Raw genomic sequence first — 17,978 nt, forward strand, 5'->3', positions numbered from 1 at the left:
GAACTAAAGTTAGCCATGGCAACCAAACAACCCTAACATATAGTATAAACAAGATAATATGATGTTGTAGTAAAAGATGTGAATTTAGTGGTAAAACATAGGCACAAAGATCATCATGTCCAAAACCATATTGGCTTACTAACAATCTTAAAATGGTGAGATGTGTGTCTTCTCCAACTATTAGGTCAGGTTTGAGGTTTTGAGTTGCTATAATCGATACACAGTAAATGAGATTTTCCTCTTCTTTTTCTTTAAGACGACAAAAATGAAATTCTTTTCTGTTGCTTTGAGTGTACAAGAAAACTTGATGGGAAGGCCTCATGTAGTTCTTTGATTCTTTTCAGCCAGCACGTTCGGAAATAACCTGAAAGAATCACGTTCTTGTTGATCGACCATCTGTGAGAGCAAAGCGATGCTAGGAACGCTACAACTGGCAGAAAAGTCTAACCTCGTTTATTAAAGGCAAGGCATTCTCTTCCCATTCCGTTGCCCACCTAACGGAAGATACCCTTTCCATCAAGCTTGATCTCATCGACTTCAACCCATCACATCTCTCTGGAAAACCCTCAAACAGCATCTGTAAGAAGCCGATGCAGTTATGCTTATATCTTGTCAACGAAACCAGCTCAAAAAATCGAAGCAGAATACACTAACTACTAAGGTCTAAGAGATGTAAAGCACATGTAATTACAAATTTTAAAAACATGTGTACCATAAATCTCCTATTGGTATGTGAAATGTGAACATAGTAAAGAAGCTTACCATGAGTTCATCAGCCAGTTCTGAAGACGACGAAAAAAGGAGGCCATTCTTGTTAACATCCACCAGCTCCGTTATGCTAGATGCAGATTCGAGATGGATTTATTTATTTAGTCTTTCTAAGTAGTCACACTCTAAGAAGATATTTTTTTTAAAATTAACTGATCTTACCAAGAATAAGAAACAGCACAGACGGGCAGTCCACAGCCGAACATATCCACAACCTAATTAACCATCACGTTCAAAGATGAAAATCTTACTTCAAAAGAGCTATTTTCCAATAAATTGTTATACTGCTTTCCAATAGAAATGAAGTTGAGGCATTATTAGCACAGACCTTCATGGGCAGATCCAGCCCTGATGACGATGTATGCAAACAGACACCTAAATCTGCTGACCCTGTTTGTGTAAAACGGGGATAATGTAAGTGTTTATATAGGACAGGAAACCTTAAACCTACAGAGGCTTCTCAAGTTAGTTACCAAGAAGTAGTGGATAATCCTCTGCCGACAGCCACATTGTACGGAATGCTACACGTTTGAGGCTAAGTTTTCTTATCTTCTCCTCGTACTTTTCCTTCTCGGGTCCTTTACCTTCAGTTTGAGGTATTATTGTCTTAGAATACATGGAAAAAATCAGATAGCTGAGGAAAATCAGATAGGCATACCAGTAATGATAAACAGCAACCTTGGATACAAGAATTGTTTCCCTTCATTAATACTATCCCAGACAACTTCATTTGCAATAGAGTCATCCTCGCCTAAGAGAGCAGCCACGCGTCTATCATACATAAGTGCTGCTTCCAGTAAAATACCAAAATCTTCATCTGGAGTCCTGAATAAAGTCATTCTTTACTGTTCAACTGTGTAAACGTAAACTATATGTATATCAATATCCATGCTATCAATTGCGGACAATGAGAAATAAAGGGGATGCAACCGAGCCTCCTTTGCTTCTTTATGTCCATTAATGATAAGCAGATTAAAAGTTCTACAACAAAGGTGATGTAAATTGAGGTGGCAAGTAGCCAAATTATCAGGAGTATACCAGCTTGTACTGCTGACAACCAGTGCTGGTCTGTTTTGATTTAAGAATACATCAGAACCAACGCGAGTTGTAAATGGAGTTGCATTAGGATCATTGTCTGGCGCTGCTGATCCTGCAAGTATTCACATTTTAGACCGAATTTAGCAGGCACATGCTTGCTGAGTTTAAAATGAATCAGAAATAGTTTATTTGCTTCCTTCACCATTGCTTATGCAATCTTGAAGACCAAATGGACTGTGAAGACTTTTGCTAATCCTGCAAAATAACTAGAAGATTGTTGACTTTAGAATTTCTAACGCAATGTGTCTCTAAGCTAACCGTGGAATATCACTTTGCTCACATTATGCTTCTGCTCGAGTGATGCCGGCTGGAAAAATTCAGGAGGCTGATCATACAAAACAGTGGCTCTGCAGTGTAAAAAATCACAGATGTAAGTTACAATTGAAGCTAGTGGGTGCAGTAAAATAATAGAGCAATGTTTTCATGTTGTCATCTTACTTAATCCCCCAGTTCAGAAGCAACTCGTGTTGCATTGCCCTCGTCACACACAAAGAACCATGAGCCATCATGCCATAACGTTTCTCAATCCTAGTCATAGATGAAAACATCGGTTATATAGTCTCATGCAAAACCATCCATCAGCAAGTCATCAAAATTGGACAAGTTGAAGTCTAAATTCACCAACGATATATCGTAACAAAGAGACTACTCCTTCCAAGTGACAGAGCCAGCAGGGTGTATCCAAAATTATGCCAATCAACAATGAATGCTGATTTTCTCAACCAGCTAGCCCACTTCACAACCACTAGAGTAGGAACTGATGGTGGATTCTGCAGAAGCAACATTACGTTATTTTAACAAAGCTTACTAATACATTGGTGTTGTATACAAGGAACAAAACAATGATACAATAGAACATTTATCCATTTTCATGCAATGTCTCCACACCTTTTAACTGCCCAGGGAATAGTTCTGCAAGAAAAAATTGCAAACATAGATGGTCTCTAGTTTTACATTTGTCCGTTGAGTTACTTAAAAAAAAGTTCACCTCAACGGCAAATACTCCAATAAAGTTAACAAAGTTTGATTGTAGAACACAAGTTACACAACGACCATGTGAATTAAGACAAGTATTAAGGAAGAAAAACAAGTGTATGGAACAGTTATTATGCAATTCAGTTGAGCAGGGAAGGATAAATAAACACAACATGAAGCTCACCTGCACTATGAAGGCATCCGGAGCTGGTATCTTCACACAAAGATACCAAAGCAGCGTAAGAAATTGGACTATGGGCTTGAGAATAAGAAATATAGGACGTAGAATACTCGGAAGCCTTTGAAGAACTGTTGGCCATGGTGGCTGTGAAAAGAAATAAAAGACTGCTGTCAAAATCCTCAAAATTAAAACATTTCAATCTATGAACAAAAACCTTATTCATACCATTCTGTGGATGTGGATAGATTGGTTCTCTAGCAGCGAAATGTGGGGTTCCGAACCTATACAAAGATCAAGCTTCTATCAGGAAAATAAACACATCTAAAAGTCATCCAACAACACCGTCTTCCGTACAAATGTACAGTACACACTTCTGGAATCATATACCCCCTCCGTCCCACAAGAATAGACACTCTTTCCTTCCGTCCCACAAGAATAGGCACTCTTTCCTTTTGTAGTTCGTCCCGCAAGAATATGCACTTTCTAATTTTGGAAACTCTTTTCTCTCTAATGAGGTGGGACCCACTCTCCACTAACAATACTTTAATTACTTTTTCTCTCTACATCTCTCATACTTTACCAATTTTGCATTAAAAATTCCATGCCAAACCCAAAGTGCATATTCTTTGGGGACGGAGGGAGTAGAACTTTATAATAAGTCGTAACTTCAGTAGTTTATAAATTTTGAAAAACATCTCCAGCTGAGCTGAGTCATAAACATAAGAGAATCTGATCAGAAGGCTAAAACATAAGATATTAGTAGCAGGTAAGCAATTGCCTGTAATTTTTAATACTCCTATATCCTAAGGTAGTTGATGCTGACCAATATGTACAATCATACTGCTCTAATGACACTAATACATACAAAGATCAGCTATAGAGAGTATAAACAGTAGAAAATCAATATATAAAAAACACAGAAAGCATCGCGCAGAATTCATTTCCAATGTACTATAAATCAAGATATCATGCAATGCGCTAAGAGATGGGTAGCGGTGGATAGATCATAGATTTCATTAAGGGCGTAACCAATTCAACACACGACACATAGTCGTACGTAGTGTCTGTGCGGAAAAAGTAAATTGATAGGAGAAAAGAACTAAAGCTTAGGCAATAAACTAGTAGGATACCTCCATATGCGACAATATCAACATCTAGTAAAGCCTGAAACAAAGATGGAATTTCATTATTCATAAGCCCCAAAAGGATAAAGAGAATCAAAAAGCAATTTAACAAATGCAACTTCTTTCACAGTCATAGGCGCTTAAATCATAGTCAGTCAAGTTCACAACTTTACATGAGGCTCGTACTGCTGATCAAGGGAACTCAGAAAAAGGTCCAACGTGTTCATAGTATAGTATTTCCTTTCAGAATTTATCAATTATGAGTTTATGACTAACAATAATTGTAGCACTTCCAAAACTCCAACCTCAGTTTCCAAAATGCTATTCAATTTGCTGTTTGAAGTTTTCTCCCTGGGACATAAACATAAATTTACTCACTAGCTTTCATCATTAATTGACTCCTTATCATGGAAGATGACATTAGAGTGAAAAATCAATGCTGTAGTTTTTCATATTCAAAATTAATTCTTAAGCAAGTACTCCCTGCTCCCTATTATTTATACAACATATTCCTTTTTAGGCTATCACATATAACAATAACATAGCACGTTTTCTTTTTAAGACACCTTTATTACTCACGTAACTGTATAAGATATATATTCCTTACACCACTTTTCAACTCTCCAACCCATTCCCAAGAGAAATGTGCCATAACTAATGGGATTAGGGGAAAGATGGAGAATATATTATTAGCCTGATAACAGAATCTTAGACACCAAATACAAAGGAAATCATCCAGCCTGATCACAAATCTAATTTGATATACATAAGCATAAAGTATGGGTAACTCTTCAACATATGATAAATAACAGATAATGAATTAATAATCCCTGCAAATATCAAATATACCCCTGATTCCAGAGTGAAAGAATGTATACATTATAATAACCACAAATTACTTCAAACACATACAAAGATAGAACAATACCTGTCGAGCAAGGGAAAGGGCATGGTATTGCATCCGGGGGCTCCTACCAATGTCACCAAGCACCACCACACAAACCCTATTTCTCCTCCCCATTTGAGGCCGATTGTCCCCTATACACTACTTGAACAAAAACTTTTCATCAGAGCAACTCAACTTGACATCTCCTTTACTCTTGAACCTTTTCTTTCCTTTTGTTGTTAGCTCCTTAGCCTTGATCATCAAATAGCAAATTTCCATTCTTAACTATTATCTTCTCAAAACATTCAACAATATCACAATGCATTGTTCATAATAGCATGTTCCACTGTTCAAAATATTTTCTTAATATTATATCCTATATTCGAACCCAAATGTTAATAGACAAATGATATACAATTCATGTAAATGTGCCATCCAATATACTAGTATCATAATTACCACATTTATCGATATATAAGCTTAGATTAATCAAACCAAGTCAAAAATCTAACGATCATCATTAGTAGACACAGGACACTAGACTCAGGTATATTTATCTCATCAAGCAAGACTCACCGTCATTGTACCCTAATTCAACATTAGACATCTAGCTGCTCATTATGGTTATTCTTCTATAAATGATAATCTCAATCAACTTCATGGAAGTTTTAGCATTTATATTGTCAGTTTTATACCCATCTAATCTGCTTCAACCAACTAATAGCAGAATCCAAATTCAGATAAGTTATGTCGAGTATCTCAAGTTATAAACAATATAAAATGAATTACTATGATAAGTCCTTGATGAGAATTTCTGTTTTGAAGAATCAAGACATACTTTGATGCTATAGAAGAATATATTTATCTATTTATATTTAGTTCACCAAACTATTGGGGCAAATTCCAAAGCAGGGACTTGATTGTCAAACTCTAGCATTACTCAAATAACTAGTATATCCATTGCACTATCCAATATCGAAATTGGGCATCTGAATTAGTGGATTTGGATACCAAATTCCAAAATACTCTTCAAAAATCAACTGTTTCTCTCTAAATCTCTAACATTAATGTTAAAATTAACAGTTATGAATGAAGCAGCTGCAGTTTTATTGTATCAGGTACCCTAACTCGTACAATCACTGAATTATAAGAAGTAGATTGGGTAAACTGATCTGAACCCAAAACTATCTCATAGCACAAGATATATATTTTGTGAAATTCAACTCTCTAAGCTACTGGAAAGTGCATCATGAAGCTCATACACCGATCACAAATTAATGGCCAATCACAAGCTAACAAATCTGTATTCAGTCAATCATGTCAAGTAAATCAATCGATTAATCGATTCAATTATACACTTACCTGCTAGTTTCGGATGCGATCGGGCGGATTGGCGAATGAGACGGGGCGGCTGGCGGCTGAGTAATGGGCAGAAGCAGATTGAGCAAATCAGCCAGAGTGATCGGCGACTGAGACAGCCAACTGTATGACCAAGGATATAATGGTCGTCTGGCCGATTAGGGGAGAGGAAGGTGGAGGCAGGGCGGCGACTAAGGCGGCGCCGGAGATGAACGACGGCGGCGACAAAGGCAAGAGAAAGAGTGAGAAAGAAGGCTGTGCGCGTGTGTTTCAGCTCATGCGTGTGGTCGGTTAGATGTAAACACTAAATTAATTATTCCCATTTCATTTTACGATTAATTTTTACTACTATTTTCTTTTAGGTAAATAATTTAAGAATAATGCGTTAAATGAATAGTGAAAAAAATTACTAAAAGATAATAAAGTAAATAGTAAAATTGTTTTTTTTAAAAATAAATATGACTCAATTAATTTGAAATTTCTCAAAATAAAAATAATTCTATTAACATGAAACGAACGAAGTATTTATTTGTGTGATATTACCATTCATTTTTGTGATATTTGAGCTCAATGAGATTAATTGTAAAAATGAAATCGAAATAATTAATTTTAATTTTTAAGATTAACTTATCATTCAAAGAAAATGTTAGTACATTCCAAAACCATGTCCTGGGACCTGGGCCCACACTCCACATTCTCCCGCCCGCCCAGTTACGGTTAAATATAATTAACTTTAAATAAACAAAAATAGAAATAATAGTGTTATTAAAAATATAAATTAGTACAGTTACATAACGATAATAACAAAAAAAAAAGTAGTCGAAAATAATAAAAAAGCTCAGGAAAAAATAACGAAGAAAACCTCCTAACCCCAGAAAGAAACCCCTCTTTAGCTCCCGATTAGTTTTAATTGCGACAAAAGGGGAAAAAATCATCGACACGACGAATTCAGTCCGAACAAAAGCAGAATCTGCAAGTGTGATGCGATCTCGGAGGTGGCGGCCGGCCAATGGTGCGGCGGCGCGCTGATGGCCATGCTGCAGATGACGTGGCAGCCGAGCCTTCTCAAGTCGCTGAAGCGGAAGTACGGCTCCCCGCCGCTAGGCCTCCGGAACCTCGGCAACACCTGCTACCTCAACTCCGTCCTGCAGTGCCTCACCTTCACCCCTCCCCTCGCCAATTTCTGCCTCCGCTTCCTCCACTCCTCCGTTTGTACGCCGCCTCTCTCTCTCTCTCTCCCTCCATATCTACGTATGTTGTTTTTGTGTTATTCATCGTGATGATTAGTTGATTACTCAAAACTATGTGATTGACTGTTATTATGGTTTGATTTTACTTTAATTGAATTTTTGTTATGTAGAATTGCAGTATTGAGTGTGACAAGATTGGGATTCGAGCTGGAAATGCTTATTAATTTAGGAGTTTTCACTGTTTAAGGCTTGTTTGGGCTGATACGAGGTTTCTTATTGGGGGTTATTCTCTTCTTGGTATCGCAAGACTGATATGTGATGGAATTGTTTAAATCTGTGGGGAGCTGCTATGGAACTTAGTAAACAAGTTGTCGTTCTAGTTCGTAGTTGACATTCATGAGTGGTGGGGGCTGATGTGATAAATGCTAATTTTGTCAATTTTTCATCTAGTGGTTAGATTGAGCTTGCGATATATTTATCGCTGAAATAATGGTCCGGAAGTGTGTAGTTTATAGGTGAATGAATCTCAAGAGAGTGTATATTATCACCGATTTAATGGTCCGAAGGTGTGGAATTTATAGGAATGAAGCTGAAAACTGTCTAGATGGTACCCAGGCTAACTTAATACGGAATTATGTGGAAAATCTAATGGATAATAGATTTTTATAAATATGATGTTTCGTCTATGACTATGAGGTGTTGAGAATTGGAACTAAATGGTCCCAGTCTGTCCCATTTGGTGTCTAGAACCTAGGACATTCAGTAGTTTGGTTAAACATAAACCTTACAATATTAAGGGTTATTGATAAACACAGTCTATGGATTACATTACATTCTAGTTCCTTTATTCTGTGATTAACAAATAAATTTAATTTATCTTGTATTTTAATAAAATGAACTCTGCATCTTATTAGAATTTAATTTATTCTCCAATTGTATAATGATGCTTCAGTTTAAGGGTGGAGAGTGGATTGGTGAGCCCACAAATTATTAACATCATAAACATTTATAGGTGATTTTGGGACAGGAAAGGAGAAGAAGGGGGATTGTCCATTCTGCTTATTAGAGAAACGCATTGCTCGCTCTTTAAGTGGTGATTCAGTTTCAGATGCGCCTATAAAGATAAATAGCTGTTTGCGGATTTATGCTGAGCATTTTCGCTCCGGGAGGCAAGAGGATGCTCATGAGTTTTTGCGCTATGTGATCGACGCGTGCCATAATACATGCTTAAGATTAAAGAAGTTGCAGCAACAACAGCGAGGGAGAAATGGGGCTCCCAATGGTGATGATATTGCTGGGGCTGGAGAAACAGTGATCAAGGAGATCTTTGGAGGGACATTACAGAGTCAAGTAAAATGTTTGGCATGTGGGGCTGAGTCAAATAAGGTTGATGAGATAATGGATATAAGTCTGGATATTTTGCATAGTGGATCACTCCGAGAAGCTTTGCAGAAGTTTTTTCAGCCTGAGGTATTGGATGGAAATAATAAGTACAAGTGTGATAAGTAAGTATTTAGCTTTCTTAATATTATGACGATAGATTAGTTTGGTTGTCCATACCATGTTGTTCTTTACTCATATATGGTGTGTGCAGATGAGCTTTTACCAGCATGTTTCACTTATATTACTGCTGTTTAAATTCTGACTTTATGTAGTGGAAACTTGTTCCTGTTTAGTTGCAAAAAATTGGTAACAGCAAGGAAGCAAATGTCGATTCTTGAGGCTCCAAATGTTCTTGTAATTCAATTAAAGGTATGCCAGTTACTGGAACATGCTTTATTTGTTTACTTTGGCTTAGTGAGTAAGAATGTTTGACCTTATTTCTTCTTTTTGTTTTGATTAGAGGTTTGAGGGTACATTTGGTTCAAAGATTGATAAGCCCATTGCATTTGGTGAGGTATTGGTGCTGTCAAGTTACATGTTCAAAGGAAGCAAGGTACATTTTTTCTTCTTTTCTTCTTCCTCCAAACCTGAAAAGTTACCAGTACAAACTTGTAAATATGATAACAACCTTCATGCTACTATTTCATGTTACCAACCCTATTAACGTTTCTTGCACGTTTTGATACTCAAAAGCTCATGCTGTACATCAGTCATATCAACCTCAGATACCCATCGGTCTCCCCTCAAACCTGTGTTGTCAAGAATCTTGGGAGCCACTGCCTTGCACTTAGGTTTCGTAATAACTTTTGCTTGCTTTTGCATCTCATGATTGATTGATCCATTACTGCTCAACTTTGTACTTAAATGATTTGAACATCTGTGGAGGTTCTTCTGTGATTCATTCACTTTATGATCCTGGTTGTTAAAGTCACACTAATATAGTTCTCAGGGTTCATGTGAAGCCTCTTTGACAAGCTATGATTTTCTTTAGATAGGTGTATAGAGAATTGTCATAAGATTGTTCAGTATTTTTACATTTTTACTGATGCACAAATGATGTCTTCTTTATGCAGGATCAACAACCGGAATATAACCTCTTTGGTACTATTGTACATTCAGGCTTCTCTCCTGATTCTGGGCACTACTATGCATATATCAAGGTCGTTTGAGGGTTGTCGAATTCTCTTGATTTTAGTCTGTAACCAGAAGTATATTTTTACTAACTTGGTTTGTATGCTCAGGATGCGATTGGCCGCTGGTACTGCTGCAATGATACTTATGTTTCAGTCTCAACCCTGCAGGAGGTTTTATCAGAGAAAGTGTACATACTTTTCTTCTCCCGTGCAAAACAGAGACCCCACACTCGGGTTGATGCAGTGGTTAATGGATCTAAGACACACGAGTCAAATGGCAATAAGATATCAACAATGCCAAAATCTGGTTCTATAGATAAAGTTTCCAATCATCTGCAAGAGACCAATAAGTCAACTGGCAGTAGATCGCTTATCAAGAAGTCAGGTTGTGCAGAAAAACCATTTAGCATGAAAATTTCTGCCAACCGTTCTGGGACTAACAGGTCAAATAATATCATTGCGACCAACGGCACTAAAACACATACATGCCAAAGGACTGGTCATGTGGAGACCCCTGCTAATGCGGGAGATCTTTCTGATAACCAACCTGGGACGTGTAAAACCTCTGGTTCTTGTGTAAGACAAGTAGATGCTCAAGAGTCTTCAACCCACCATAGTCAGACAAGTGATTCAGTTAAGTCTAAGATTGATCATGAGCGCCCTAGTCAGCAGAGAACATTTAATGACTCTGGGAGTACCAGCAAGGTTCTTGTCCCTGGAAATATTAGGATTGCCGTTCAAAAGAAAGAGTCACCAGATGAAAAAGACAGAACTGGCCTTAGTGGGCTGATGAGTGACACTAAGTGTATGGGAAAAGCGTCAGCTGATATTCAGAGAACAGGGAAAGGGCTATCTTGTTTGCCTGAAGTGGATGGGTCTGCTCACATGACGGACTCACAAAAGACTATTAACTGCCAAGGCCCACTCAGTGGAAATATTGGGGCCTCTAACAACTCATGTGTAAAGAGGAAGATTAAGGATGGTTGTCCGTGCATCTTTTTTGCCAAAGATGACCAATCTCGTGCAAGGGTTGAAACATTCAAGGAATCGTATGTCACTTTACTTGAATAATTAAGTAGAGAATTGCCTTTCTTTTGCTAATTACCTGATGTTTCTACTTTGAATTTGCATAATAGCTTCCCCCAGGACTAAGAATTCTTTTGTTAATTAACATTGTTCGTGCTGATTTATTTGAAGCAGTAAATCTATGCTTGGTTAGGGAAAAATTCTAGGAGATGGTTTGTATTCAGTTACCCCTTCTTTGATGTGCACGGCTGGATTTGTTCCCTCTAGTATACTCATGGTCGCTGTCCTCCTGAGACGGATATGTGATGTTTACCTTGTTGTTTGAATTTAATTACCATAGGACAAATAATTGAGTTTTTGATGATAGGGAAACATGTGTAATCGAGATGCCTTTAACAGGCAAGGACTGATCTTTCATCCTCAAAAGAAGAATCGTTAACCGTAACTTTAGATTTGTAATAAACCCATGATTAACCAATTTCATCATTCTGGAATGGAACATATACATCTCTGCCTTACTTTCTTACTCCTTGATTGATTCCATTTCTGTCACAGACAAGAAACAAGATCACCAATGGAGTAATCTACTCATTGCCTTTATCTAGCAGAGTTTTTTACTTGTTGATTTAGCAGATATTTTTCCGGCTGAAGTTACTGATCAAATTTCTGATTGAATCTACTGATGTATGTAGGGAATATACTAAATAATGTTTTTACATTTCTCAGGATTGAAAATGAAGCTTCCATGATCCTACGTTCATGTGGATGGTCCGAGGAAGTGCATAGCTTCATGCATGCAGCAAAAAAGTCGTGTCAGGAAACAGGGAATTCTGCACTGAATGACCATGAGAGGAAGTAAGCTCTCTTGTATTTATTGTTCAAGATTAACAAATAGTAGTTTCGTGCTTTAGAATATAGTATATTAGTATATATTAGGTGCAAGTTCACATCATGTTTGTTTGCCATACGAATTTTAAATATTGTTGCCTTACAATTTGTAAAACTTACATGGGGACAAGTTACTGTTTAAGGACCAAGGAGAGCTCAAACATTACGAATTCTACAAAATTATATTTGTCGGAGATGAAAATATAATAAGTTGTCGTGATTTGCAAATTGTTTTTTAACATGTCAATATAATTTTGATCGAGTCTTAATTGTTGCTTTGGTAATATTCTTTGGCTTCAATCTGGTTGGTTTTCATACTTGATGCGAGTAAAGTTAAACTTCGACTTTGTTTGTTGATGCATTTGGTTTAGCTATCATGTTGTCTTCTCATTCTCGGTTTGGTCATATTCCTGTGAACACCTCATTAATATGTATATATGGTGGTTGTGCAGGAGCTTACTCATTGCACAAGCGAAGAGAGCTTTTCTTTCCAAGGTTCCTGAATCACTGAAAGCAAAATTAGTTGAGCGTCTCAAGTTGTTTAGCCAAGAGACACAACTATCCGACACTTAACCGAGCAAGACATGGTACGCTTTGCACTTCAATGTTTGAAACATCTTGGCCCATATTATCATATGCATAATGTTTTTTTTCCCCCATTTTGAATTGCAGCAGTTTTAACGAGAGTGTGATCTGTTCCCATTCGATCAATATGCTTGTAAATATTTCGCGGATGCAAACTTAGATAACCTGGTTGCCGAGTTAGGTAAGTCTTGATGAGACGGCGCAGCTGCACCGTTGGTGCAGAGAGAGAGAGAGAGGGCATTGGAGAAGGCACACAATACAATCTTTGTACAATATTCTTTTTGCCATTACCAGTTTTGAATACATATAAATGCAATGAAGAAGCAAAGTTTGAGGTATTCTTGAACTGATCATAACACCAACCTTGTAAGCTTCGATTGAATGGTTCAGATTCATCTCCATTTTCCCACACAAAAAAGATAAACCCTAAGCAACTAGTATTTAGTTTTTTATTCTACATCACCAACAACACTGCACCAACACAGATTGATCCATGAATTCATTCTATGCCCTTGCGTCTTCTGATGTCATGCACGAGATCACGAAGCCGGTCAGGGTCGGGGAGAGATTCAGAGAAGGTTCGTCTCTCCATGCATCGGTGAGCCCATGCCATGAGCTTAGGGAGCTCATCAAGGATGCTGAAGCTTCCCAAGTCTTGATATATAGAAAACCAGGTGCAAAATCCACCTAAAATCACATCCAGATATCCCACTTCCTCCCCTCCAAAATAAGCCTTCTCACCAAGCTCATGTTGGAGTAATTTCAGGTGCTCGACCATCTCCTTCTCGGCAGCCTCCAACTCTTCCTTCGTCTTGTACGACATCGTCTTTATACTCGTGGTGTGTAGCTGCCATCAACGCAAACATAGATCATCAGAGACTGATCAAAGAGACGGAACAAAAGAAAAGAAAAAAAGATCAACGACTATTTTTTTCGTTGCTAAATACAATTAGCAAGCATTTCATAATCTAAATCCTTTGTCTTTATAATGTTTTAATGGCTGATATTTTCCGTTGATGAGGTTAGCGACGGGCGTAAACCCGATATGCTTTTGCAATGATGGGCCCAAGTAGGGCAAGGGATTAACCGACCCCATTAGTTTCGGCTATTGGAGTTGTCGATTCACGATGCAACAGCTCCATCCCAACCCTTCAGCTTAGGTTTCACTTTTGTTTTTCGTCTGTTATCCATCACTGCCGACATATCTGTTTCCTAGATCCACCTTTGTGTTTTGCCGTACATACACCAACAGACACACATAAAAGCAAGACGAGCTTAAGCCTCTACCAAACTAAAAAAAACATCTTTTATATTCTTATAACATGATTAAATTTTTGATATTTTGTGCGAATCATTATGCAAAAGCTTATATCATCACAATAAAACATAGGAAAATAAAACAAATTTCTACTATGGTCCCTGCATGCAACAACAATAAGAAAATCCGTCGCTACTTAGTGAAAGATTAAACCTATCGTTGATCGAATATTTAGAGAGAGAGAGAGAGAGAGAGAGAGGACCTTGTGGTCGATGAAATGAGCCCAAAACCTTGCCTGAGCTCTCTCATAAGGATCACATGGAAGGAGAAATGGCGCGAAACAACAGACTTCATCGATATATTGCACGATGTTCCAAGACTCGCAAATAGGCTTGCCGTTGTGAATCAAAACCGGGATTTTGTGGTAAGTCGGATTCATCTCCAACAAAAGCCGGCTTTTTTTCGGAAAATCTTCTTCCCTTCTCTCATAAACAATCCCCTTCTCCGCAAGTGCAATCCTAACCCTTGATCCAAACATGCTTGACCAAAAATCTATCAAAATCCACTCATCACCACCACTCATTTTCTTTGCAAACTTTCTTGATTGATCTATCACATTTGTGAATGATTGTGCTGAACTTATTTAACGTGAATATATCAATCATGAATATCATATTTTGTTAAACAATGGAGCATATCTTAGCTACTCAAATATTTGTCTAATCTTTATTTCATTATTCAATGATGATAATGAAATAAATTAATGTTAATGCTGCAGTAAAACACGTGATTTGTAGATTTGAAAATAGATAACATGATCCTGAAATATTAAATACTAATAGTAGATCAAGTATGCTTGTCATCTATAGTGATCAACTTATCATAACAACAGAAAAAGGATATAATTTATTATATAGATGTCATAGATGCCAAAATGAAACAACCAACCAAAAACCAATAGTATGATTTATTTAATCAAATTTCAGAATTAGGTAAGTAATATGCATAAAATGGCAATAATTGAGATCCACTATACCAAATTAGGTTCCCACTCTTGATATTTTATTTTCAATGCTAATTTATCTTAATTTATCTACTTTAGTTTAACTTTTAATCATGAACAAGAATATACTCCACTCAATTACGTATATAATGTTTTTATCATTTGATTTTCACTTTTATTTGTTAATCATTCATGTTGATTGAATCCAGTGGGGATGCCAAATTTTGAGAGGTAAACGGGAAAACAAATATAGCCAAACTGCAAAAATAATCCTTCTATGATTTGTTATAATCAGCATATATTCTCAAATTTTATGTATGTACAAATTTTCTATGTTTGATTAAGGTATTATATAAGTGGTTAGCATTCTTAACATATAGCTGGAATAGCTCAGTTGGTTAGAGCGTGTGGCTGTTAACCACAAGGTCGGAGGTTCAAGCCCTCCTTCTAGCGCTCATTTTTAAATTTTATTACCAATATAATTATATTTATTTATTTTGCTAATATTGCATGTTTCTTTTGTTTAATTAGATGAAGTGAAAATCACATAAATTTCAAGAAAGCTAGTGAAAGACAAAAAAGAAGAACAAACGTTGGCACTTTCAAAGGTTGGACTTATTTGATTTTTTCCACTCCATCAACTTAATTAATCATTATATTTTCCATTTCTTAAAGGATAAATATTTTGCTTTTACTATTTTCCATTTTTCCATTTTCCATTTCCATTTCCATTTCCATTTCACTCTTTAACATTTTTTTTGTAGTAGACCTCATATTCCACTAACTCATTTCTACTCACATTTTATTATAAAATTAATATATAAATTTTTTTGTAGTAGACCTCATATTCCACTAACTCATTTCTACTCACATTTTATTATAAAACTAATATATAAAAGTATGACCCACTCTCAATTAATTTTTCATTACATTTCTTAAAACTCGTATCGGGTCAAAGTGGGTAATATTTGGGGGACGGAGGGAGTAACTTCTTTCGACATAACATGATATTATAGCCAAAACAATTAAACAACCGAAAATATGAATCTCCAATTCATAAATTGTGTATATTCAAATTTGAAATCTTTATTATTTCTATAACTACTATTATAAAAAGCATTATCTGTTCTAATAATGTCGGCAGCTTCTGCATTGATGATTTTTATGTTACATTTTAAGAAATTTACCAAATAACTATACTCTGAATGTAATTAGTGGTTAATTTTTAGTCGTGTTTTAATGATGGACGATATGAAGAAGTCGAAATAGTTGGCTTCTTCAAAACCATTTAATGATATCGTCTGAGAATCTAATTGCCGACTTTTCCTTTATTAGTCGACATTTGGATTTATAAGATTATAATCAGAATTCACACTTTTCCATATATATATTACTCCCCGTCCCGCTTTAGCAGTTCCATTGACTTTTCTGCCCTCTTTTTGTAAAAATGATAAAAAAATAGTTAAAGAGGAGAAATGGTAAATTAAGAGAGAGAATAATATAGAGAAAAGCCTTATCTACATTATTGTCTCTCTTACTTTACTATTTCACCACTTTAACAATTTTTTATTATTTTTACAAAAAGAGGGCAGAAAAGTCAATGGGACTGCTAAAGCGGGACGGAGGGAGTATAACAACACTTCTTTTACACTAAATAACTACTGGTATTATTATGGAGTATTTGGTGATGGTTTTTGAAAAATAATGTTTATCAGAAAATTTGTTATCTAAATTAATATAGCTTTAATTATTAGAGTTTTATTAGTGTTAATAATGATATAGCTTTTTAGTACTATTAATTAACACCAAAATAATGTTAATCGTTCAGAAGGGATTGAAACTCTACTTGAAAAATAACTTACTGGTTATTTGGTGATTATTAGTATTTAGTACTACTAAATAACTACTGATATTAATAATGTGTAAGTCGAGTTTTCTGATTCACGAATGTGGTTCACAACTCATCGCAACGTGAAAATGAGATTGAAACTCTACTTTAATCACACTGTATTCATATAGGTATCAGTAGTATATCATTAAATAAGTGCAAATAATCATCGGTAGACAGTCTTTATGGGACAATTGCAAAATTTAACAAAATTATGGTCGAGTTTGCAGGATAGGAAAATTACAGAATTATACAAAATCAAAATTTTATGAGTTGAATGTCAATTTTTCCTTATTTTATTTTATTTGTGGTCTTTCACCAATAATGGAATGAATATTGTATTTACACTCAAATGGGACAGTTTCTGACAATAAAACAATTTTGGGGCGAAACTTATATATGAAAGTCACTAGTTGATGAAAATAATTAATTTTTTATAATAAAAGTAGATCCCTCATTTTCAATAAAAAAAAACATTTTCATAGTATTAAAAGCTGTTCCCTCAAAATCTCTACAAAACTACTTTTAATTGTTGGGCTTCTAATTCTTGGGCCCGATATTTAAATTGTCGACATAATTATGTAATTCATAGTAGTTTTTAAATATGAATGGTAATTACTAGTACTATATGTTAACGTCAGACGTTCTATTTGTCAAAATTCGCATAATTAATTTTTCGTGTAACTGTTTCAAATTTAATTAAAAAAATGGCACGTAAGCATCATTGATAAATCAGACTTATCAATTATGTATATTTGAATAGTTGCATTAAATTGAATTTGTTGAAAGTGGAAATTTGTAGACTAGTAGAGGTGGGGTTGGGTTTTGACTTTCCAAAATGGCCCAATTCAATCCACAAAATACCAACACCGCCATTCACGTATATACTTACTATAGGAGACTATGTCCTAAGTTACTTGAGTCGTATTCCATTTTGGGTTGTCTCAAGTTATTTGAATTATTTTTTTTTTTGGCTAAAGTTAAAACATCTAATCACACCTACTTTATTTTTTTTTAATTTACCCTCTCTATTATATTTTATTTGACTCACTAAACACAACTTTCTTAAATCGCATGCTGAAAAAAAAATGAAGTAACGTGGGACGGATGGAGTATATGGGATGTGTAGTCAACCCGTTTTAGGACGAGCAAAATATCCGAAATCTGAATATCTGATTCAAACAAATTGAAATTTAGAATTTTGTTTAATTGTTTGGATTTTGTTTTCATTTG

At 35.8% G+C, this 17,978-nt stretch overlaps 3 protein-coding genes and 1 non-coding gene across 7 annotated transcripts; 2 read left to right on the plus strand and 2 right to left on the minus strand.

Annotated features, from left to right (window-relative positions):
- Positions 1-40: 40 nt before the first annotated feature.
- Positions 41-6,673, minus strand: LOC125202796 (UDP-Glycosyltransferase superfamily protein). 2 transcript variants are annotated; one of them, XM_048101270.2, is made up of 17 exons: positions 6,395-6,673; positions 5,075-5,191; positions 4,153-4,186; positions 3,248-3,303; positions 3,026-3,166; positions 2,488-2,636; positions 2,305-2,394; positions 2,147-2,213; positions 2,009-2,072; positions 1,807-1,918; positions 1,427-1,593; positions 1,242-1,352; positions 1,097-1,158; positions 931-983; positions 763-838; positions 449-577; positions 41-364 (listed from the first exon to the last, which is right to left on the minus strand). In XM_048101270.2, exons 2-17 carry the CDS (start codon positions 5,165-5,167, stop codon positions 341-343), a joined length of 1,428 nt encoding a protein of 475 aa, XP_047957227.1. In that variant the 5' UTR covers positions 5,168-5,191; positions 6,395-6,673; the 3' UTR covers positions 41-340. The 2 variants fall into 2 exon arrangements, with proteins under 2 accessions (XP_047957227.1, XP_047957226.1); XM_048101269.2 differs by having other exon boundaries at positions 5,075-5,284.
- Positions 6,674-7,225: 552 nt separating this feature from the next.
- Positions 7,226-12,934, plus strand: LOC125201111 (ubiquitin carboxyl-terminal hydrolase 25-like). Of its 3 annotated transcripts, none has more exons than XM_089065497.1 (9): positions 7,226-7,603; positions 8,594-9,086; positions 9,237-9,333; positions 9,425-9,517; positions 10,038-10,124; positions 10,206-11,146; positions 11,850-11,978; positions 12,464-12,598; positions 12,684-12,934. In XM_089065497.1, exons 1-8 carry the CDS (start codon positions 7,420-7,422, stop codon positions 12,582-12,584), a joined length of 2,145 nt encoding a protein of 714 aa, XP_088921623.1. In that variant the 5' UTR covers positions 7,226-7,419; the 3' UTR covers positions 12,585-12,598; positions 12,684-12,934. The 3 variants fall into 3 exon arrangements, with proteins under 3 accessions (XP_088921623.1, XP_088921624.1, XP_088921625.1); XM_089065498.1 differs by having other exon boundaries at positions 12,687-12,934; XM_089065499.1 differs by having other exon boundaries at positions 7,227-7,603; positions 9,258-9,333.
- Positions 12,935-12,943: 9 nt separating this feature from the next.
- Positions 12,944-14,509, minus strand: LOC125201112 (glutathione S-transferase U19-like). The gene is made up of 2 exons (XM_048099037.2): positions 14,117-14,509; positions 12,944-13,443 (listed from the first exon to the last, which is right to left on the minus strand). The coding sequence occupies exons 1-2, from the start codon at positions 14,435-14,437 to the stop codon at positions 13,096-13,098; spliced, it is 669 nt and encodes a 222-aa protein (XP_047954994.2). The 5' UTR covers positions 14,438-14,509; the 3' UTR covers positions 12,944-13,095.
- Positions 14,510-15,236: 727 nt separating this feature from the next.
- On the plus strand, positions 15,237-15,310 carry TRNAN-GUU (transfer RNA asparagine (anticodon GUU)). The gene has a single exon. It is a non-coding gene; the product is annotated as a tRNA-Asn (tRNA).
- Positions 15,311-17,978: the final 2,668 nt, after the last annotated feature.

This window comes from Salvia hispanica, chromosome 2, assembly GCF_029641045.1.
Source record: "Salvia hispanica isolate PSC_SH4W2 chromosome 2, Shi_PSC_v1, whole genome shotgun sequence".
NCBI classification, from domain to species: Eukaryota; Viridiplantae; Streptophyta; class Magnoliopsida; order Lamiales; family Lamiaceae; genus Salvia; species Salvia hispanica.